A 24,444-nucleotide genomic window follows, 5' to 3' on the forward strand; every position below is an offset into this window, starting at 1 on the left:
TCAGTGAAACGAAGGTTTCATGAGAATAACCCAATAAGATTGATTATAATTAAATTTAAATTAAAAGAAAGCCAACATGTGTGATTAAAGTAATTACCAGTAGATGGCGGTAAATAATGAAGTAGAAAGTTAGGAAGTATTTGTGCAGTTCTTCCTGTTCACCGCTCAGTGGCAGCACTTCCGCCTCGTGCTGAGTTCCAGCCGTAGAAGAAGAAATCCGTCCCTCCCAGTTAAAGTTTGTTCCGCTCCCACTTCCTCCTCTTCATCTCTCGCTTCCTCCGCCTCTTTCTCTCTCACACACGGAGAAATGTCGGTGTCCGCGGGTCGCTGCTACTGGTCGTCGGTGCTGCTGGTCGGTGTTCTGTCGGTGTTCCACCTACGGACGGTGAGTGGATCCCACACTATAGTCGTCTGTCAGTGTTTTGGTTCAAACGGTGTACGGTCTGACTAATGACTGTGGAATGGTCCGAATTGTGGTCGCCTTGGTAACCGTGCCTTAGCGCTGACTCTTTAATCACATTTAAACTCATTCATAATTGCTTTAGACACATCTACCCGACGCCGCGTGTTGTCTGTTGTTTTAGTGACTGACCAAGTGTAGGTAATAAGTTGAACCAGATGCGATCTGATCCAGAACACCGTGTCCCTCCGCGCTGTTGTTTTGAATCAGTCAGGGTTTCTATGGTGGTTCAAAGTGCTCTGTTTACGCTCTAATGTAGACTTTAATGAGTCCTCAGAGGGACTGACCGTCTGTTAGCAGCTAACAGGTAGCGAACAGACAGCTAACAGACTTGAATTACCAACAATCACTGTTATTAAAGGTGCTCAACGTGAATGTTGCATATTATTGGATGTACAGTGGGTGTTTGTGACGTCACAGCTCGGTGGTATTTGGTTGTTCACAGTTTTATAAACAGAAGAAGAAGAATAGCTGGACTGAACCTGTCAGTTTTTTTAGTTTGGTCTGTTTCTATAAAGGAGGACACCTACTGACACACTGTGCACGAGCACCCACTGACACACGCACACACATCGCTTCTTTTTTCTTTTTCTTATTTGTATTATTCTGTTTTATACTTTATTGCACTGTTTTTACTGTAAAGTGGCCTGAAAGGCGGTTTTAAATAATAATATTTATTATTACTCTGTTGTCCTGTTCTGGGTCACAGCGTGTTTACAGACTTCCAGACCTTTGTCTGTCCCCGAGCAGTGAGCTCAGTGTGTGCTTTTGTCATGGTGTTATAATGTGTGCAGGGCTTTAAATTCACCAGTCAGCATGGCTAGTAGATTCTTAAAGTTACCAGCCCATCAGATTTTCCACCAGCCAAATTTTTTTCCAGCAAAAATAAACTACATTATGAGTGCCACAGAATAAATTTAAGTAGTCATGTTTCTTTAGTTTTTATTTTATTTTACTTGATTTCAGAAATACATTAAAATGGTAAAAAATATAAACATTTAACTTAAAAACAATGGTGTAACATGGAACTTTGGGTGTGTCGGAGAAGTGAACCTTTTATAAAAGTATATTCTCATAACTTAATAAACATACTTAACTCAGATGAAAATTGGATCCCTGGAACACTGAAGTGAGAAATAATAGAAGTACTAAGAATTACATTGTACATTTTTACTAACATGCACGTGTAACCCGCATTTAGTCCAGGTGCATTATTTTGAAGGGTCCACTTCCTGTTTCACTGCCCTCAGCTACCATTTCCCTTAAAACATTGTAATTTACATTCCAATCACTCTCAGCTGTGGCTGTGGCATGCTGTGGGTTTTCTAGCTAACCAAGAAAGGCAGACTTACAAAGCATTTTGGACAATCAAACTTCGATTCCATGCACTTTATCCATTGGGCCGTGCATGGAGACCGAGTGACTAAAACACCTAAACTTCAACTTCAAGGTCAGGTTTTTTTATGGATGAAATCCTGAACGAGATCAATTCAACTGGTGAACACAGGATGCGGTAGGATAAATCCAGTTCCTCCCTGCAATCCTGTCATCTTCCTAGTTTTCCACAACCAAAAACCCTGCTGGATTATATATATTTTTTTACTTCCTTGCACTCCTTAATGAACTTTGGGAGCAATACATGAACCTTTGCACATCCTGTTGGATTGCATTCCCTAAGGACTTTTGCTCACACACGGTGTGTGAGCTGGTGAGCTACTCGAACTGTTTTGACTACATTTGTATTTTGTTTTCTGATATTATTTTTTCCATATCATTACCACCCAACTAATATTTTTTATATAACAATACAAACATAACTATACTACTGGTCTGTTGGTTTTCATTCACATCTCTGGCTCCTATAACGAACCATCTTCTGTTGCCGCTAATCACTGTAGCCGCAGTCAGTGCACCTAAACCCAGCTAACTTAACAATCTAGGTTACACATGCAAGGGGTGGGAACCTCTGGGTACCTCACGATACAATACGCAATACAAAGCTCAAGATAACGATTATCTCATGATATGACGATACTGCAATTATCGTTATATTGGTCAGAAATCAATCTATGATAATCTGACATAACAAGAAAGAAATAGTTTAAGTGAAAAAATTAAATTTTTATTTTATATCTTTTATGAAAGACAATAAATTGAAAGTTTCCTATCAATAGTGACACTATTTTAGTGCAACATTTCTGTAAATAAGTGTCAACATACCAATGTAAATGAATAAGTATCTCCAATAGTGCTTTCTGTAAACAAAAAATAGGGTCTTTCTTACCAGTGACATCATTATAGTGCAATATTCCAGTAAACAATATATTGGTTCCTTCAACAAACTGTGACAAAATTTATTTGACGACGTACCTGCACATTTTAGTGAAAAAGCAGAAAAGGTTTTGAGAAAAAAAAAAAGCTACTTAGCGGGAGCATATCGATAATCGATCCTGCAGAAAAATATTGTGATATATCGCCTTATCGAGATATCGTCACACTCCTAATGCTTGCTCTACAAATGTAAACAAATCCCACTCCCCACAAACTGTATAGTGCACATTTTAAAGGTAAACAAATGGTGGAATACCAGCCACTCACGAGCTGACATCCATTTAGTATTAAAACTCCTCAATTTCTTCTTCTTTTCAGATCCTCTTTCATCTTCATTTTCCCGTGTCGGCAGCCGCCTTCCTTTTTTGCTGTTCAAGTTTTTCAACACCCGATAAATATCTCCACATGTTTGTTTATTTTTTCCTACCTAATTTTACAACTTAATTTCAGCTCCTATTGTTTGTTTTTGCGCCGTTCCATTTGTCTTCTCCGATACCAAACCGTAACAATCACGCTAACGTAAGCACGTAGCCAATTGTTGTATGACATGTCACAACATAGTGTTCTTGGGAAATGTAGGATTAGTACAACCAGCAGTGTTGCCAGACATACATTACGTTTTAAAATCTAAACCCACACAAATACCCTAAAATTTCTTTTGGCGGAAAACAGCCCAATCTGGCAACAATGACAATGTCAAATCTTTTCTGCAGCCCGCTGATTATTTGTTTCGTTGTTCACCAGTCAAAGTGGCTAGTAACGCTACAATGTTACTCGCCAAAGTTAATTTATACCCACAATAGGCAGGTGTTAATTTAAAGCCCTGATTGTGTGTAATGTGTTTTTGGTCATTATGTGTAACTAGTGCAGTGTTTGTAGGAAGTATTTATTGCTATAGTAAACTGAGAGGTTAAGTAGCTTTTTCATGGATGACCAAATTAGGTTGTGTTTGAAGGTGGGACGTCAGGGACATTTAGGTTTGTTCTGAAATGTGTAGAGTGATATATTTTGGCTTTTTGCAAGGACACTGTAGGGAGTTGAAGCCCATTCCATTATGGTGAAAGTATCACTACCGGTGCCTTTTGCTTTTTTAGCCATTGGGAAAAAGCAAAAACAATAATGCAACAGCATGATATTGGAAAGTGTTTTGAAGGCTAAATCTGGTTAGATTTCGGTTTTGAGAATAATTAAAGGGTATGTATGGTCATTGGTCAAATATAGTAATAAGTATGAATTTGTTATCCATCATGGTTATTAGGGGTGTGTATTGCCTGGCATCTGGCGATACGATTCGTATCCTGATACATAGGTCACGATACGATATATCCCAATATTAAAGTATAAGACGATTATTGCTATTTTTTTATATACTTTATAACTAATCTATAAATTTGTACACCTTCATGAGAACATTATATATGAAATTTATTTTATTGGCTTTAGTGCAATTTAGTTAGTACTTTCTTTTTAGATTTTTTCTCTTTTAAAAAAAAAAGTTGGGCAAAAAAAAAAATATATATATATATATAATTTTATGTTTAAATAACAAAAAAATCCATATGGATGCATTTTGAATCAATCCAAGAATCGCGCAACATAATATCTCAATATATCGCCCGTCGAATCAATTTTTTTCAACACCTCTGATGGTTATGCTGTTAAATGGGTGTTAAACACAAACCCATAGTATGTTTAAAAATACATATGATGTTAAGTTTTGAATAATTTGTTTTAAGACAGAAATTAGTAAGGTAGATAGAGAATGACGCTGTTGTAGCACAGTGATGATTTTATTAGAATGAAAAAAAACTTCGGTAATGGTAAGGGTCATTTAAATCATAAAAGGTAAATTAATTGATATATGTATTATTCATGCATGTAACATCAAGCAAGAACATACAGGTTGGTGCATGTGTACTTACCCACATCGACACACTCATACATCCACAGCTTTATGTTGAGTAGTACCTAATTCTCGTGATGTGTCGGTCGCGAACGAACCAGCTCCGCTTTGCTTCTCTCTCTGTTTTTTCATCTCTTCAAACCTCATTTGATTGGTCAATATGTGTGTGTTTTGTCTCTGTCTGTGCTCAGCAGAGGGAGGAGGGGCTATTTTGTCACATTAGTTTAAAAAAGCCACACAGGTGAAAACAACAACCGTGCGCATAAAACCCATTGCGAGCGGGCATGCTCTCGTGGTCCCTCTATGAGGTGAATTCTCACGCGCTTTTATGTATGCTGGACTCTGGAGGTGGGGCGTGATGATGGGCTCTCCAGCGATTGGCTCTGGTGGGCACGTGACTGTGGTTGCTCCGGTGGATAATTTTTATGAATTTATTTATTAACGGTTATGGTACCATTACAGTCCAAACAAATCCGACGTTGCACTCCATTGAAACAAGCAGCAACCATGTTGAAAGTCTCAGGTCAGTCTGATCCCCAGAGATATTTGAGGAACACAGACAGACCTTGTTTTTATAGAGATATATTGTGTTGTGTTTTATTGTCATTGTGTTTTATTTTCATTGTGTGTGTTTTTTTTTGTCATGGTGTGTTGTATTGTATTTTATTGTCATTGTGTATTTTTTGTCATTTTCTGTTATATTCTGTATTTTTGTCAGTGTGTGTTATATACAGACAGTGTATTTCCAGACCTCTCTGTGTCCCTGTGCAGTGAGCTGCTGGCCCTGAGGTGGTGTTGTACCTCAGGTTGAGGAGCATTGAATGATTGTGATAGATATCCTATCAGTGTCAGTGAGCAGAACAATGGTCTGTGAGTGCTATGAGCTGCTGCTGTTTGAACAAACTTTCTCTGTTAGAGTCACGAGCTGAAGCTGAACTTTGGTTTAGTCTCAGAACAACCACTGACAACCAGAGGACTTCCTCTAACTCACAGGATCATGTGACATGTGCTGAGTCAGCACTGGAGAGCCCAACATCACTTTAGGACCAGTTACTGCTGATGGACCATAAATTGATCCTCATCACTTATTTTATTCTATTGTCACATGTTCCTCCTGAGCTCACTGATATACACATAAACATGGAGATAATCCACAATAAAACAACCAAAAAGGGAGGAGTTGATCTGAGTCAGTCTTTGTTGTAAATGTCCCACTAACATACTCTACACCAGTAGAATGTAAAATTGTTCTGCAACCTGTGTCACGTACTAAACAAATAAAATGTGCCCGTTTACTTTGAAAACAAAAATGATTTATTTTTTTAGCAAAAATTAATTTTTCGGTAGTGTGTGTGAACCGTACTGAGTACATGACACTGGCTTTAAGTTAAAAATCAAATGTCACCTTTTCCAAATAAAAACATCTTTTGTCTTCCATTAGGTTTTTTTTAACTCTTTTGTAAATAGGGCTCTTATTTTGAAGTTAACAGGAAGTTTAGTTAGTGGCACATTGGAGGGTGTGAAATGTAGGGCTGTAGTCAACCAAGGAAATGGTTGGTCGACCAAGACTATGGTACACGTAGTGATTAGTCGCCCAAGAAAAGAAAAAAACGTAGAATGAATGAGCAGGTGCAGAGGAGGATGAGGAGAAGGAAAAAGAGACGAATATTTTGTTTTGGCTTTTTAGGGTGCTAATTTGCTTTTAAACACAGACCATTTATGATATGAACCTTATTTAAGTTTTGACCAGGACCCGACAAAACAAAAGTAAAACCTACAGGTCCGACAGACATTAGGTATTTATATCAGAGCCCCACCTGAAACCGACAATTAAAACCTATTTTTTACTCATACGATTGGCATATTTACATTTGTCTTAATGGTAAGCCTGCTTTTATTAATAAACAACTGTTAATGTCAAACATCAGATCAGCGCACGGGGAAACAAACGCACGTCGTGCGCAGTGCGCGCCACGGCGCCAGAGACAGCAGTGTATCTATTTACATAATCCACGTATCAAATATAAGGATAATCCATGTGCTTGTGCAGAAAAAGGACTGATTTAACAGTGGATGCTTGTTTCAACCCTGTCTTAATTTGTTCCCTCTCTGCTCTGAGAACAGTCTACTGCGCTGTCAGCTGAAGCACAACACTTTTTTTTTTGCAGCACTCTCACACTGAGCTGCTGCTGGATTTACGGTATTGAAACTGATACCATTGCTGGTCGACCAATGAAAATCTTGGCACCAGTAAATGTGGAACGGGTAATTTCTCAGCCTTGACGCTGCAAGTTGACCATAGAATGACAAACTTCGTTTTAACTCTGACACCGGTGGCGCGCTTTGAGTGTGGGCAAGTGCATGTAAGGGGTTGAGAACGATCAGGGAGATGGGGAGACGTGATTGATTAATAAAAAAAAACCTACCGTCTTCCAACATTAGTCGAAGTTTTTACAGGTTTACAGCTGCTACAGGTGATGGATTTTCGTCGTTCCTTTTTTTTTTTAGAGCACATAAGATCTTAATTTCTGTCAGAACATGAAGACAAGTTCAACCAAAGACTTAAAAAGTATATCTGGAGGAAATTACCTACCCTTCCTTTAATTTGGAGATGTCAACCTGAGATATTTTTCAACTGATTTAGTTGGTAATTTATGCAATGATTCATGGCTTCTCTGAATTTTTTGCTTTCTGCCGTGGGCCGAATTGGATGCTCTTAAAGGGATAGTTCGCCTATTTAAGACATGATGTTGTATGCAATCCTCACCAGCACTATGGCAGCGCGGATTGATGGGAACGGAAGAGAAAATAGTGCCGATTAAAACTGGAGGTATGAATTTTTTTTGTGGGCGGTTTTGTGATGTAAATGAATCAAGCTTTCAAACGGATATATTTTTTTCTATTAAAAACGCACAGTTTTGTGGCCCCAGAAACTAACCGGGACTACTTTCTTGAACAACTTCAAGCGGCCAGAACTCGGACCAGGGAGGTGACCACTGAGTGAGACAATGTGTATGCACTATAGTGCTGGTGAGGATTGCATACAACGTCATGTCTTAAATAGGCGAACTATCCCTTTAAGGGCCGGATTTGGCCCCCGGGCCTTGAGTTTGACACGTGCTGTAAATTATATCGTGTGTGTGCGTGCTGCCCCCTGCAGGTGGCTCCTCAGCACTGTGTGTGGTATGGGGAGTGTGGGTCGTCCTCGGTGCTGCCTGATAAGAAGTTAAACTGTTACTACACTGGACCTCCCAAAGCTCTGCCTCCTGAGGGACAACCTCTCCTCAGGGTGAGTCTGTCTGTGTCAGTGTTACAGACTGTCAGTAGTGTCTGTCCCACACTGACGTTCTCTCTCTGTTCTCTGATCAGGAGCTCTGTCCAGGATACGACTACGGGAACCGGAGCGTGTGCTGTGACGTGGATCAGCTGCAGACGCTGAAAGGAAGCCTTCAGCTGCCTCTGCAGTTCCTGTCCCGGTACGCACAAGGGACCATGAACCCACTTTAGAACACACTTTAGTATGCACACAAAACCATGTCCCACATTAGAGATCCCACAATAGAACACACAGTGCGAACACGAAATCATGAACCAACTTTAGAACACACCTTAGTATGCACACAAAAACATGACCCACGTTAGAGATCCCACAATAGAACACACGTTAGTGCGCACACGAAATCATGAACCCACGTTAGAACACACCTTAGTACACACACGGAACCATGAACCACGTTAGAACCCTCGTTAGAGTGTTACTCAACCCCAGGTTTTGTCTGACCTGCCACAAAAGGGAAAATTAAAGAAATACCTTGATTATGGGTGTGGCCCTGGAGCAGTTAAGACACGCCCAGTCTATACTATTAAAATCTCCATGACATCAATACACAATGTTACTCCAAAAACAACAGAAGAATTTTCAAAACAATAACCAAATTACTCAGAAATTACTCTAAAAACATGCAATACAAGATAAAAATACACAAAACCAAATCACATAGAGTCAAACCTCTGCCAAGCTCCAAACCTGCTCTATAACAGATATTTAATCAATACCAGTCTGTAGGTAGTGCTGTTCAGATGATATACCAGCTCTGCTCTGATTGGCTCCTAGATACAGTAATTCCTCCACTCTGATATTTATCTGTTATCAACACTTAAGTTCTACAAACACATTTTATTAAGAACCACAAATTATGATTTGTTTATTTAATCTTTTATTTGGCTCCGCCCACACAAATAGGTCTACAACTGGAAGGGAGATGAGGCTGTTGCCATGGCAACACGTACAGCAAACATTTCCTAACTGACAGTTGACTAAAGGTCCAATGGTTAATGGGTGTTCTATGTCCTAACGTCTGTGTTGGGGTGGGTAAAGTTTGGTCAGAAACTGATATATACTTTTGATGTAATCCTGCTAACAGACAGACCAGCAAATGAATAACAGTGGCGACATGAGCTCCATGGAAGTGTAACTGTGTGTGTGTTTGAACATGTCTGTGCAGCTGTCCAGCGTGCTTCTTTAACCTGATGAACCTGTTCTGTGAGCTGACCTGTGGTCCATCTCAGAGTGACTTCTTGAACGTGACCCGCGTGAACTCCAGCAGCGTGGCTGAGCTGCAGTACTACATAGGACCCGCCTTCGCAAACGGTCAGAGCTCCTCCCCTTTTAGAACTCTCTCACTCCTAACTGTTGTCTGTACAAAATATATAAAACAGACAAATAAACAAAAATGACAACAAAAACATCTATATATATCTACAAAGTGTCTCCACACAAGACTCCTAAAATATATAAAACAGACAAATATACAAAATCACAGAAAATAACTACAAAATATCTGCAAATACACCGGAAACTCCAAATGTAGAAAAAAACCGACAAATAAGCAAAAATGACAAGAAAAACAAAGAAAACTACATATCTACAAAAACACTCCAGATAACAAAAACACACAAGACTCTTAAAATACAAAACGGACAAATAAACAAAATGATACCAAACAAACAAAATAACTGCAAATGATCTCCAAAACCACACAAGACTCCAAAGATACAGAAAAAACAGACAAAAACAAAATGACAACAGAAACACCGAAAATAACTACAAAATATTTACAAAAACACACAAAAAAATGACATATACTTTCAAAAGACTCCTAAAATATACAAAACAGACAAATAAACAAAACGACAACGAAAACACAGAAAATGACCACAAATAATCTCCAACCTGGCAACGCAGGCTGCTGCCCTGTTTTTTTTTTCATCTTTTGCTCCTAAAGTGAGAGGAAGAGTAACTAAAGTAATCAGATTACTCTGGGTGCAGCCATGTACAACGCATGTCGAGACGTCCAGGCTCCGTCCAGTAACGTCCCAGCTCTGTCGCTGCTCTGTGGTAAAGACGCCAAGGACTGTAACGCCACCATCTGGATCCAGTTCATGTTCAGCATTGACAACGGACAGACTCCATTTCCCATCATCCCCATCTTCTCAGGTCAGTGCGTGTCACTGATTAGCCCTGCAACAGCTTTTTTCAGTGAACCACAGTCCTGTGACTCTGGCTCTGCCCTCCTCAGATACGGCGATCTCTGGTTTCTCTCCCATGAACAATGAGACGGTGAGCTGCAGTGACATCCTGGAGGATGGCTCCGGGCCGTGCTCCTGCCAGGACTGCACGCTGACATGTGGCCCAACCCCCGTTCCCCCCCCTCTGCCCCCGCCATGGAAAATCTTTGGTTGGGACGCCATGATTGTCATCATGTGGATCTTCTACACCTGCTTCCTGCTGCTGTTCGTGGGAGCACTGGTGTGTGCATGGTGCTACAGGTGAGAGGCTAGCTAACAAGTTAGCTAATGAAGCTAACAGTTTGTGTACTACAGGGGTTTTCAAAGTGTGGGATAGTGGGCCTCCCCTCAGAGAACTAAAAAACAGCGGTGCCTTCCCGCCCCCATTATTATTACTTTTATTAATGTTATTGATGTTGCTTTTTACGTTCATTGAGGCTCACAAAAATGGTTTCAGCAATAAATGTCATACATATCTTTATTTTGCTCATGAATATATTTTTTTAAACACAATCTTTGTGTATGGTTTTAAAATCTTTTTAAAACACATTTTAACACCATAGTGTGTTTTCAAACATATTTTGAAGACATTTGAATACATCTAAACACAATACATGTTCACTGATCCCACATTAACGCTTACATAGTGGGCTGAAACACTGAAAATAACTGAATTCCTCAAATCAAATAATGAATAATAATGAACAGATCATCATTCGGACACTTATATCGTACCTGCGCATATAGTTGCACGATACCTACGGTACCCCACGGTGCCAAATTGTAACGGTTCCTACTATACTGGAAATTCTACACAATGGTACTACTGTGGATTATGATACTACCAGTACCAGTTTCCGCTACATAGCGGCTGCCTCTACCCTCCTCTCGGCTTCTCACTGCACAGTCTAAGCTCACTGCATGCTACTCACTTGAAAACAAACCAACATGGCAACTACTGCAACCGAAATCAACAGCTGCTGAATGATTGGCTGTTTGCCTGTTACTGGCGACGTCCGGAGATGGTTTCCGCACGCTGGGTCCACCCGTCTGCTAGCTGATTGGCTGTTCGTGTGTTTCTGCCCGGCAAGAACGAACTCCATTAAGACGGCTCCCTTCAAACTCACTTCAAAACAAACAACAAGCTAAAGTTCTGTCTCGCCCAAACACGTGCACGGCTTACAGTGGCAAACACGATACAACACATGCCAGAAGCAACGGGCCCGAGCGGCGAGTCTGCCGCATCGTCATCAGTGGCATCACTAATTTTGCTCAAAAAACCAAACTTCAAAAGTCCCATTTGGAACTATTTTGGCTTTAAACGAGGCAGAGACTGTAAAGCAGTAGGAGATCCACTGTGCAGATGCTGCCACCAAGCTATAGGAGCCAAAGGAGGGAACACTTTTTTTGTTTGTTTTTTCCGCACAGACTCAGATCGATATTTACAATGTACAAACAATATTTACAAAGGGATCACATCCAATCTCATAAAACACCAGTGACGTCACCCAGAAAATGTGTACAAATATAGTTTTATAAGGGAATCAGTTCCTGTTTAATGTATTTTATCCTTCATGGTTTATTATGTTGGAGAAGAAGCATTATTGTTGAACAGATTTTTTTAAAAAAGACAGTATATTTGTTATCCTAAATTGATTATTTATATTAGTTGCACAGAATTTATATGGTTGAAATAAAAAAACATTCTTTTTTTTTTTTGCACATCAAGTACTTAAGTATTTCTAACTTGTACAAATACATTGCAGTTCATAATAATAATTAAAAAAAGGCTTCAGTATTGCGATATTACCTGGAACCATGATACTTTGTCTGGTATAGTATCGTGGTTACTCATTTTGGTATCGTGACAACTCTCCCTGTGCACCATGGGCAGCTCTGCTTTTCATATCACTGTCTCAACATTGTGCGTAAATCCTTAATATAATTATTACAGATTGCAAATCTTGCCTCCTTATTTTGCTCACCTCTATTTGATGCGCACATGCAGTTGATGCAGGGATGTGCTGTAGAAGGGAATAAACGCAGATCATCCTCTACCCGCAGCCGTGACCGATATTTCCTTTTAATCATTGTCAATGCAGAAAATCCACACTCACACAGGTAAGTAGAGGTGAAGGGGATGAGCACAGCCTTTATAGTGAGGTGAGGGAACTCGGTGAACTTCTCCCGGTATACTTTTCCTCACGCCGCGCCTCCCTTAATCCCTCTGTAAGTAAGCCCTCTGACGCCCCCCTGGGAAGGCGTGCCTCACACTTTGAAAACTGCTGGTGTACTATTTTATAGCAGTTTGTGTACTATTTTAAGGCAGTTTGTGTACTATTTTAGCTAACAGGTTGGCTGATAGATTTAACAGGTTGGCTAACGGAGCTAGCAGTTAACTAACAGCTAACTGCTAGCTTTATTAGCCAACCTAACAGGTTGGGGAGCAGTTAGCAAAAAGGTTTGCTAACAGAGCTAGCAGTTAGCTAATAGGTTATCTGATGGAGCTAACAGGTTGGCTAATGGAGCTAGCAGTAAGCTAGCAGGTTGGTTAACAAAGCTAGCAGTTAGCTGTAATGCTGTGCTGCTTTTGCAGGAGGAGGACATTGGTGTCAGAGTACGGGCCCATCCAGGACAGTAAGAATCCTCTGTGTGTGAACGGAGATGAGATGGACCAAGGTGTGTGTGTCACTCCAGGATGTGCTGCTGCATTAACAAACCTTCACAGTAAAAGCTCACTTCCTTTTGTTTGTTTGTTCAGTGAACTTCTCGTGCTGTGAGCGCTTAGGTGAACGCTTTGAGCACGCCCTCAGAGTGCTGTTCACATGGTGGGGCTCCCTGTGCGTGCGGCGCCCCCTGCTGGTCATAGCGGGCAGCGTCCTGCTAGTGGCGCTGTCCTCTGGGGGTCTGGCCTACATGCAGATCACCACGGACCCCGTGGAGCTGTGGTCATCCCCCAGCAGCCAGGCCCGGCAGGAGAAGGACTACTTCGACCACCACTTTGGTCCGTTTTTCAGAACTGCTCAGCTCATCATCACCACATCCCTCAACTCCACCATCTACTCACCGTACCCCGCAGGAGCAGACATCCCATTTGGACCAGTCCTGGACAAAGATCTGCTGCACCAGGTTTATACTGGTTTACATTGGTTTATATAAGTTTATACTAGGGGTGGGACTTGAATTAAAAAATTAATCTAATTAACTCGGGGCTTTGTAATAAATTAATCAAAATGAATTACACTAGTCCAGTGCCCGACGGAAGTATGTATTCATGTGGGAGCTTAAGTTGAATTGCCAATTATGGCCAAATGAGTATATGTTTGAAGGTTGGATGTACAAAGAGGTGTACATACTCTGTAGTGTTTTAAAGGGGTATATTTGTACGTGCAAACTAAAATATTGTATTGGACATGCGCATGCGATGAATTGATAAATTAAGTTTGCACCAATGTGGCGGTTTAGGTAGAATCTGATAAAAGACACATGAATTTGTACAAATAAAACTATTTGTGTGTGCGTGCGAATCCATTCTAAATTCATGCGCACCAGTCCAACGAAAGCGTTCCCTGGTCTGCTCTACATTTTCCATAGACTTAGAATGGATACACGGGCATGTGTGCTTGCAGGCGTGTTAATGCATTTGCAGACACTTTAATGTGCATACACATTAAAGCGTCTGCACACATACGCCACACCTGGATGTGCACCTAAGAAACATAAATATATCAGTCACACGTAGACACAGGTGTGGCATAAGTGAAGCTATAGCGATCAGGTGCGCTTCACTATCAATCACCATCTACGTGACAGGTAAACACATATTTGGCGCTCACGTGTACATATTGGTGCTCACATGTTTATGTAAGTGTGTGTGTGTGAGTGTTGAGTGTATAACGGACCACCATTTAGTGCGGTTACAGTCTGTCACGACACCCTTCCATAGAGTGGTAGTGATTGTAGTGCTACGCTCTGCATCAGATAGTTGCTGTGATTGGACAGGATTCAACACTCACACACACTGACTTGCATGCATCTGCACGCGTACGCGCATAACAATTTTTTCCAAGCATTTACATGTTACGCAGACGTTGCTGCATAGTGAAGCTCGCCTGATTACTGCAGCTTCACTCACGCCTCACCTGCCACTACACCTTACTACTTGAATTAGGTACGTTTAGTGAAAGTTAGGCAGGCAGGTTTGCGTGCGATGGACTGGTGTGCATGAATTTAGAATGGATTCACCTCCCATAGTGCGTGTGCACCTTCCTTGATTGATTAGATAGATTATGTACTTTTTACAACAGTGTTTGCTTTAAATGGTTAAAAAAATCAACATAAAGTGCTTTTTTTGAAAATTCAAGTAAAATTTGAAATATAAATGGTCATTTGGCCTAAATCTCTTTGGAACTCCAAGTACTAAATAACAGTACTAGTTAAACATTCTAGTGCAAAAAAATAACACCCATCAGTCTCACACCTTCAAGCCTATTTTTTCTCCTTCAACCAGTTGCTCAAACAAACTAACCGGTTAACATTGTCAGAGCTCAAGGAAGCTCTTTTTTTTTTTTTTTTTGTACAGTTTGCAATGAACCAGGCTTTTATCAAGGCTACCGTCAGGTTGATTCTTGAAATAAAAATGTCCTTTCATTGGCCTTACCAGCGCGCTTTCATCGAAGTCCTCCATTTTGGTATTTTTTAGCCGAGCTCTGACGTCACATGTGCATCAGTGTAATCGGCGTGCTAGAAAAAATGTGCAATGACAAACTGATGAAATGCGTAAAAAAATTTTAACGCCTTATTTTCTTGTAATTAATTAATTGTAATTAACGCGTTAAAGTCCCACCCCTAGTTTATACTGGTTTATATTGGTTTATACTAGTTTATACAGGTTTGCACTGGTTAATACTGGTTTATATTGGTTTTTACTAGTTTACCCTGGCTTATGCTGGTTTACACTGGCTTATGCTAGTTTTCATAGGTTTACATTGGTTTATACTGTTTAATATTAGTTTCTATAGGTTAATTCTGGTTTATATAGGTTGATAAAGGTTTGTACTGATTTATACTAGTTTATATTGGTTTATACAAGTTTATACTATTTTATACAAGTTCATACTAGTATATACAGTAGATTTATATTGGTATATATAGGTTTATACTGGTAATAATATTGGTTTATATAATTATACATTGAATTATAATGGTTTATACTGGTTCAACTGGACGAAGACCTGGTTTATATTGGTTTATACTGATTTGTATTGGTTTATGGTGGTTTGTATTTGTTTATATTGGTTTGTATTGGATTATGACCTCCTCCACCATGTGGTCAAACATCAGACTCAGATTAATATTTGATTTGAGAAGAATGAGGATGAAGGGTTGGGTTCTACAGATGTTTGGCGGATGAAGAAGGTTCCTCAGTGTTCCTTTGTTCTGCAGGTGTTGGACCTGCAGCTGTCCATCGAAGGCCTGGAGGCTTCCCATGAAGGTCAGACGGTGACCCTGAAGGACGTGTGCTTGGCGCCACTGTCTCCGTACAACAACAACTGCACCATCCTCAGCGTGCTCAACTACTTCCAGAACAGTCACAAGGTGCTGGACCACAGAGTGGGAGATGAATTCTACACCTACGCAGACTTTCATGACCACTTCCTCTACTGTGTCAGGTGACGCTCCCTGCCGCTGCTCACATGGGAGGAGGAGGGACTGATGTAGTCGTCTGTGTGTTTGTGTCTGTGTCTACAGTGCACCGGCATCGCTCAACGACACCACTAAGCTCCATGACCCGTGTCTGGGAACGTTTGGCGGGCCCGTGTTTCCGTGGCTGGCTCTGGGAGGATACGATGGTGAGTGGTGGCGTGCTTGCGTGTGTGTGGCAGTTTTAACATTTATCAAGTAGGGCTTACTATTACTGCAATTTTATTTTTTACTAGTGGGAAGTACATTACATAAATATCTGGAAAACAATGTTGACATGTTACAAAAATGTTTTCACATGTAATAATTACATTTTGACTAGTTGAAACATATTTACGAACATCTGTAATTCTTTTTTCACATGTAAGAATAACAATTATAAATATCTACAATTCAATTGTGACTGTGAAAATGTATTTTTCCATTTCAGATGTCAACTATATTATTCTGGATATATTATTTTAACTAGTGGAAATTCCCTTTTTCATATCTATAATTCAATTCTGACTAGAAATCTTAGACATCTAAAATAAAGTTGTTACTAGTAAGAATTACTGGTTACAATTCCAAGCTGACATATCAGTAATTAAATTCTGACTTTGATATCAATAATTACAATTGTGACTGGTCAAATTACATTATGGATATGTGGACTTGGAATTGTAACATGTCAAAATTTAATTGTAGATAAAATTTGAAAGGAAGCCAAGGGGACATTGACTAGTTGTAATGAAGTTTCAGATATCTACAATGGCGATTTCCTCTAGTGAGAATTACATTGTTGATATTTACAATTAATAGTGTAACTAGTGAGAATAGAATTGTAGATAAAAATATTTAGAATTGCAACTAGTCATAATTACATTATAGATATGTGGTCTTGAAATTACAACATGTTGAAATTGAATTATAGATACCTACAATTACAAGTACCGTCACTGAATTAATGTTTAAACGGCTTGTAACACTGTGTGTAGCATTTCCTGTACAACATGTGTGTCAAACTCATGGTCCAAGGGCCTAATCTCACCCTTTTGAGCATTTAATTTGGCCCGCAAAAGAAAGGTAAAAATTATAGAAAAAACATGAATCATTGTGTATTTGAAACTCAACACTCCTACTGCTTATATCACATGATTGCAGTCATTTTTAACTGTGGAAAAAACTCAAAATTCATACAAAATCCTTCAATTTTCCATAAATTATTATATAATATTTTATTTAAATTTACTAGATTTTGTGACCAATTTCTATTTGATTAAAGTGAAGATCCTGTTGGGACTGATATCTGTCCCTTATTGCTTGGATATTGTCGGTTTTAAACTAGGTCACAATAATGTTAAAATTACTTGTTTTCCCAACCTAAAATTTGTGGCCCTTGGGGGATCAAACTGCTCCGTATTTGGCCCCTGAACTAAAATGAGTTTCACAGCCCTGGAGTTGGATGAGCACTTCCTGTTGTGGTCTACACTCAGTCCTCTTGCTTTCTTTCAGAGACCAACTACAACAACGCCACAGCCCTGGTCATCACCTTTCCTCTCAACAACTTCCTGAAAGACTCAGAGGAACGTGGACGCGCTCTGGCCTGGGAGCAGGAGTGAGTTCACGCCTCATACCTTATCTGCTGACTCAGCTTGTGCGTGACCTCCAGGCAGGGTTGGGATCAATTACGTCTTCAATTACCCATGTTTAATTACAACTCAATTATGATTTTGGTGACTGGCATCTTTTCCAATTACAATTAAAATTATTATTTTTCCCTTGAAATTCAATTACAATTATGTTCCCAATAACTAAAGTTTAAATTTAATTAACCACATTTAACGAGCCTAAATAACCCCATAAAACATTTGTATGTCTTACGATAGCCTTATCTCAGAATTTTTCAAATTTTTAGTTTTTCACATTTTTCATGCCTTACTGGATTTTTCTCCCCAGTTTAAGTGTGCTCATGATATTTGACTAGTTTTTAAGTTCTTATGATAGCCTTATGTCAGGAAAAAAATCCCGAATTTTTCAATTTGTATGCTTTATTGTAGCCTTATCACAACAAATACAATTCCAAATTTTTTCAGTTTTTATGTCTTATCTAAAATAAAACTCCACATTTTTTTCATTTTCAAGTCTGGGTTTTTGTGCCAGTTTTTATAGCATTTCCATGACAATTACAAATAAGATTATAGATTAAATCAGGGCTTACACATAGACGAAATTGTCCTCTGCATTTAACCCATCCCTGAGAGGCAGTGAGAGAGAGTAGTTGGGGGTTAAGTGACTTGCTCAACATTCCACAGTGTTGTCCTGGGTGAAACTCAATTGTTTTATTTAAATCATTTTCTTATACTACATAGTCAGTTATCTGAACTCAATTACAAATTAACTATGATTACAACAGCAACAGCTTTTTTTCAAATACAATTTTTAATTACTTCGTAATTGTAATTAATTATCAGTTACATGATTCCAATTCTAAATGACCCCAACCCTGCCTCCAGGTTCATCTCCTTCATGAAGAACTACTCCCACCCCAACATGACGATAGCGTTCAGCGCTGAGCGCAGCGTGGAGGATGAGATCGAGCGAGAAAGCGACAGTGACATCACCACGGTGCTCATCAGCTACGCCATCATGTTCGTCTACATCTCTCTGGCTCTGGGTCACATCCACAGCCTCAGGAGACTGCTGGTACAGGCCCCTCCCCCTCTATGCACACCAGGGTTTGGCTCAGTTATAATTGTAATCACGTAATTCATATTTAATTACAATTATGGCGTAATTATAATTGTAATTTTAAAAATCTGTTGCTGTTTTAATCTTAATTAAATTAAGTTTGAAATTGTAATTGGCATGGAAATTCTATAAATTTGGCAATTATAGTTTATGCAAAACTGAGGAACTATGTTACAGTTCTACACATGTAGTTAATAAATTAGTATTAGGTTATTTATTTCAGGCTCAGTAATTGTGAATAAATGTAATTGAACTTTAGTCATTGTAATTGACTTTACCAAATAATTGTAGTGTAATTGTATTTGGAGAAAATGCTGGTCACTGTAATGATGATTGAATTATAATTGAACATGGATCATTGAAAAATGTAATTGTAATTGAAGAATGTAGTTGATCCCAACCCTGACACACACCCAGCATCCTACGCATGCTCCTGTGACCTTTGACCCTGACCATGTGCAGGTGGACTCTAAGGTGTCTCTGGGCGTGGCTGGTATCCTCATCGTGCTGGGCTCCGTCTCCTCCTCTCTGGGCATCTTCAGCTACGCTGGCGTGCCGCTCACGCTCATCGTCATCGAGGTCATTCCCTTCCTGGTGTTGGCAGTGGGCGTGGACAACATCTTCATCATCGTACAGACCTATCAGGTCTGACCTCCTGTGTCCCATAGCCCCGCCCCCTCATTGACAGACTGACTTTTTAGCATTAGCATTAGCTCCCAATGTGAGATGATGCTGCACTGAAACACCTTGTTAGACATGTGGTGACCTAAACCAGCTGGTGACCGTGTTACCTAGTGAATGAGTCTGAGTGTTCGCCTGTCATCAGATAACACAGACACCAGTTTGATCAGAACATCAGTGACCTGTTGATACAGTCTGTATTCTGGTTTATAATGTTTATTGATTTATACTGGTTCATACTAGTTTAAATTGGTTGTACTGGTTTAGATTTTGGCCATACCAGCTTGTCATTGCCTGATCTCGTTAGCTCTCGGAAGCTAAGCAGGTCTGGGCCTGGTTAGTAGTTAGATGGAGACCACTGAGAATTCCAGGTGCCAGAGTGGGGGGGGGCAGTCACTCTAGTGCTATCTGTCATTGTGTCCTTGGGCTTCACTTCACCCACATTGCCTAGTATGAATGTAGTGTGTGAGTGAGTGTTGGTGGTGGTTGGTGGCGCACTATGGCAGCCTTGCTTCCATCAGTCTGCCCCAGGGCAGCTGTAGCTACAATAGTAGCTTACCACCACTAAGTGTGGAGTGAAAGAATAATGCCTTAATTCTGTGAAGCGCGTTGAGTGTCTATGATAAAGCGCTATAAAAAATACAATGCATTATTATTATTATATTGGTTGTACTGGTTTATACTGTTTGTACTAGTTTTTATTGGTTTATACTGGTTGTACTAGTTTATACTGGTCCATACTTATATTCCTTGTTAAGATGTCGCATTATTCAGTTTTTCCTCCTCTTGTCGTTGATTAGAGAGACGAGAGATCACCACATGAAGAAATTCACCAGCAGATTGGACGTATACTGGGAGACATCGCACCCAGTCTGTTCTTGTCCTCCTTCTCTGAGACCGTGGCCTTTTTCCTGGGAGCGTTGTCCGACATGCCTGCTGTACGGACCTTCTCTCTGTTCGCTGGGTTGGCCGTTTTCATTGACTTCCTGTTACAGATCAGCTGCTTTGTCAGCCTGCTCGGCTTAGACGCCAAACGACAGGAAGTAAGAGAGACTCACACTACAGTACAGCACACACCAATAGACTCACTAATGTCAACACACACTGATGGAATATTTTTAATTTCATTTGTTGCAGCAGCAAATCAACAGACACTGATGATGTACTGTGACACGTGTGTGTGTTTTCCAGGGGAACCGACTGGACATTGTCTGCTGTGTGAAGCTTCCAGAAGGACAAGAAACAAAGACTGATGGGTTCCTCTTCAGGTTCTTCAAGAACATCTTCGCTCCCTTCATCCTCCAGGAGTGGACCAGACCTGTCATCGTATGTCTGTCTGTCTGTCTGTCTGTCTGTCTGTCTGTGTGTGTGTAACAGTCAGTGTGTTGTTGTGTCCACAGGTTGCTGTGTTTGTTGCGATGCTCTCGTTCAGTGTTGCTGTGATCGACAAAGTTGAGATTGGACTGGACCAGAAGTTATCAATGCCTGATGTGAGTCTGAGAACACACACACAGGGGCGGATTCAGTAAGATCTGAAATAAAGGGTAGTAAACTAGGTACATCCCTAAATCCTTTGGTGGCACTGTTTCTTCACCTGCTGTGGGGAATTGACTAACATTGTGGCACTTATATGTGCGTGTTATAGACGTGGTTGAGACCGCCCTATTTAAATGAACATTTTTGCTCGTTTAACGTGGAGAGGTGAGTGCACGGAAGCACAAAATTACATTTGAAGAAGGTAAATTGGAGGCAGATGGACTTCTGTCTGCTGCACAAACATTCAATAATGTAGAAAAAAATAAACAAATAAAAATGCTGTTTATTGAACTTTAAAACCTAATGTTATTTCCCCCCATAATCTAATGCGTTTGCTCCGTCAGTTCCTTCTGAGCTCCTGCAGCGCTGTGTCACACACACTCTCAGATGTGAACATTGTTTATATCGCTGCGTAAATTGATCCTGCCATCAATGCGACACGAGAGTTTGACTGTCAAAACATGCGACAATTACAGAGCTCCGTGCACAGCGACTCTCTGCTCCGCAGAAAGGATGTGCACAGAGCCACGCTGGACTGCTATTCTCTCAAAGCTCATATTTTGGGAGCATGTGGACTAGTCCTCGTAGTTGGTGTCACACTAAACACTTAGCATCTATCGACCATCATTAAATATAACAGACCTGCATGAAGAGAGATAGACACGAGCTACGATAGTACCGCATCTTTAACACACATCCCAGGAGTATAAGGGCTACACAGAAGAGCTAAGGATTGAAATGTAGGATTTTACTGCAGCTACTACGCGGTATACTTGAGTATGTTTGAGCCTTCATGGTGTACAATCAGCAGATATGTAAAGAGTACTGATATACAGTGGGTACGGAAAGTATTCAGACCCCCTTAAATTTTTAATTTTAGTTTCATTGCAGCCATTTGCTAAAATCAAAAAAGTTCATTTTATTTCTCATTAATGTACACTGAGCACCCCATCTTAACAGAAAAAAACAGAAATGTAGCAATCTTTGCAAATTTATTAAAAAAGAAAAACTGAAATATCACATGGTCAGTATTCAGACCCTTTGCTTTGAAAATGGCTGTCCACCAATGTTCACCAGCCAACCTGACAGAACTGGAGAGGATCTGCAAGGAAGAATGGCAGAGAATCTATGATGAGATGCATTACGTTTAATCTGATTGGTCGGCTATAATGTGATGTATTACGTTTAATCTGATTGGTCGGCTATAATGTGATGTATTACGTTTAATGTGATGCATTCGATTGTTGTCTGGTCATTTCATTTGTTGTAGTTTCCCAATGTCCGTTCATCATTTTAAAACAAAAAAATATATTTTACCCAGTAATGTTTGGGTGTGGAAATTTAACTAATTACTTCTTTTAAAACATACTTAAGTAGAAGTAAAATTATTGATTTTGGAATATACTCAAAAAAGTACAATTACCCATAAAAGCAACTCAAATAGAGTAGTGTGAGTACTTGTAGTCTAATCAGTAGGGTTGTGATTAACAGGTGATTGTTGTTGTGTGTGTGTGGTTTGCATGTTCTCCTGCTGGTTACTAGGACTCGTACGTGCTGCAGTACTTTAAGAACCTGAGTGAGTTCCTCCACACGGGAGCACCGCTGTACTTTGTGGTAGAAGAGGGCGTGAACTACAGTAGCGTGGAGGGTCAGAACCTTGTGTGTGGAGGAGTGGGCTGTAACAACGACTCCCTGGTTCAGCAGGTCTACTACGCCTCGCTCATCAGCAACTAGTGAGTGGTCATGCACACACACACACACACACACACACACACACACACACACACACACACACACACGAAGGGGAGGAGCCTAGTCAGGAAGACCTTTGCTCTGTTTCAGCTCCACTGTGGCCTACACACCGTCCTCGTGGTTGGACGATTATTTTGACTGGGTCAAGCCTCAGTCCACCTGCTGCAGATACTACAACAACACAGGACAGTTCTGTAACGCCTCAGGTACGCACCTTCATCATCATCATCATCATCATCATGCTCCATCACTGTTTCCCCAGTCTGGAGGGAAGATCTGATTAGCCAGTGCTTGGTCAATACCAGATGGTGCTGTTGTGTTGAAGTTTCAGTTTCAAACATAAATCACAATTTAAGGATATATATCAAGACTGAAATGGGCTGAAGCAAAAATTCTTATATGACCAACATAAATCATTACATTCAAGTTACTTTTCTCAGATAATACAAGCATATGTGTATATATATATATATATACACAAAGAACACTTTTTACTCTTATAAACATATTCCTACTGCTTCACATAACTCTCTAAAATATATTGTGACATTTTCTTTATGAAATTAGTGTATCACTCATTTTTATTATATCAACATTATTCCACAATTTAACCCCAGGAACAGACGAACGTCTTTGTTTTACTTCTAATCTTACTTTTGGTGAAATAAACATAAAAAAGTATTTTTGAGCATTTATTTTAGCTTTGAACATTATCTGTTATTTTATTATAATAATTTTACATTTCATAAGTTTTGATTCAACAAATAATGGATGTGTATGGTCATAATATCCTGGTTGACGTAACCCCTTGAAATTAAAAAGGCAGATTGTGGGTGGAGAGTCAGTGTGTTGACATGTTGGGAGTTGGAGTTTCATTATCCTGTTATCTCTGTGAGCTAATCACTGAGCAACGTTGTGTTGTTTTGTCAGTGGTGAACCCGTCGTGTGTGCCCTGTCGGCCCATGACTCCCAGTGGGAAGCATCGCCCAGAAGGAGAAGACTTCATGCACTTCCTGCCCATGTTCCTGTCAGACAACCCCAACATCAACTGTGGGAAAGGGTAACTCCGCCTCCGCTGACATCACACGCCCTGAGGGTGGCGCTAAGTGCTTCACTATGTGTGTGTGTTTGTGTGTAGAGGTCATGCAGCGTATGCTTCTGCGGTAGACCTGAGTGCTAACGGTACAGCGGTGGGAGCGTCCTACTTCATGACGTACCACACCATCCTCAGAGAGTCTCCAGACTTCATCCAGGGTCTGAAGATGGCACGGACGCTAGCAGCTAACATTAGCACCGCTATCCACCAACCAGTGTTCGCCTACAGGTGACATCATCATCACCACATTACATCATATTACAACATCAGCATCATCATTATCACAAAATCATATCACATTACATCATCGTACTCTAAAGCTGTATTTCTTCTTCTCTCTCAAACTTAATAATAATCTCACTAATTTAATCATGAACTGTGTGTCTGTCGGTCTTCCACCAGAGTTACTTTACATTCTGATTCTTCTTCTATGGTAATAGTTGTTTGTTCCTCCATAGTAACGTAGGCTGCTCTGTGATTGGCCACACACTGATAGTTTAATATCACATGGAGGCGGAGTCATTGGACTGATCAATATTTGTTTTAATGTGATTGTCATCCTGTTTGTTACATGATGAGGGTTAATATCGTGTGTGTGTGTGTGTGCGCAGTGTGTTCTACGTGTTCTATGAGCAGTACCTGACGGTGGCCTATGACACAGCGTTGAACCTGTCAGTGTCAGTG

The 24,444-nt window shown here is 40.2% G+C and overlaps 1 protein-coding gene across 1 annotated transcript in view; it reads left to right on the plus strand.

The window, feature by feature from the left end:
* The first annotated feature begins 231 nt into the window (after positions 1 to 231).
* Positions 232 to 24,444, plus strand: part of LOC114479557 (NPC intracellular cholesterol transporter 1-like) — a 39,317-nt gene continuing 15,104 nt past the window's right edge. The window contains exons 1-21 of the mRNA XM_028473298.1: positions 232 to 385; positions 7,855 to 7,983; positions 8,064 to 8,170; positions 9,200 to 9,345; positions 10,024 to 10,191; positions 10,274 to 10,523; positions 12,859 to 12,941; positions 13,024 to 13,391; positions 15,708 to 15,934; positions 16,014 to 16,114; positions 17,460 to 17,562; positions 18,461 to 18,650; positions 19,158 to 19,340; positions 20,177 to 20,419; positions 20,568 to 20,702; positions 20,777 to 20,866; positions 22,455 to 22,645; positions 22,755 to 22,870; positions 23,595 to 23,724; positions 23,803 to 23,988; positions 24,372 to 24,437. Coding sequence (XP_028329099.1) covers positions 308 to 385; positions 7,855 to 7,983; positions 8,064 to 8,170; positions 9,200 to 9,345; positions 10,024 to 10,191; positions 10,274 to 10,523; positions 12,859 to 12,941; positions 13,024 to 13,391; positions 15,708 to 15,934; positions 16,014 to 16,114; positions 17,460 to 17,562; positions 18,461 to 18,650; positions 19,158 to 19,340; positions 20,177 to 20,419; positions 20,568 to 20,702; positions 20,777 to 20,866; positions 22,455 to 22,645; positions 22,755 to 22,870; positions 23,595 to 23,724; positions 23,803 to 23,988; positions 24,372 to 24,437 — 3,290 coding nt within the window. The 5' untranslated portion in view covers positions 232 to 307. The remainder of the gene's footprint in view (positions 386 to 7,854; positions 7,984 to 8,063; positions 8,171 to 9,199; positions 9,346 to 10,023; positions 10,192 to 10,273; positions 10,524 to 12,858; positions 12,942 to 13,023; positions 13,392 to 15,707; positions 15,935 to 16,013; positions 16,115 to 17,459; positions 17,563 to 18,460; positions 18,651 to 19,157; positions 19,341 to 20,176; positions 20,420 to 20,567; positions 20,703 to 20,776; positions 20,867 to 22,454; positions 22,646 to 22,754; positions 22,871 to 23,594; positions 23,725 to 23,802; positions 23,989 to 24,371; positions 24,438 to 24,444) is intronic.

The sequence above is a fragment of the Gouania willdenowi genome, chromosome 17 (genome assembly GCF_900634775.1).
Source record: "Gouania willdenowi chromosome 17, fGouWil2.1, whole genome shotgun sequence".
Lineage (NCBI taxonomy): Eukaryota > Metazoa > Chordata > Actinopteri > Blenniiformes > Gobiesocidae > Gouania > Gouania willdenowi.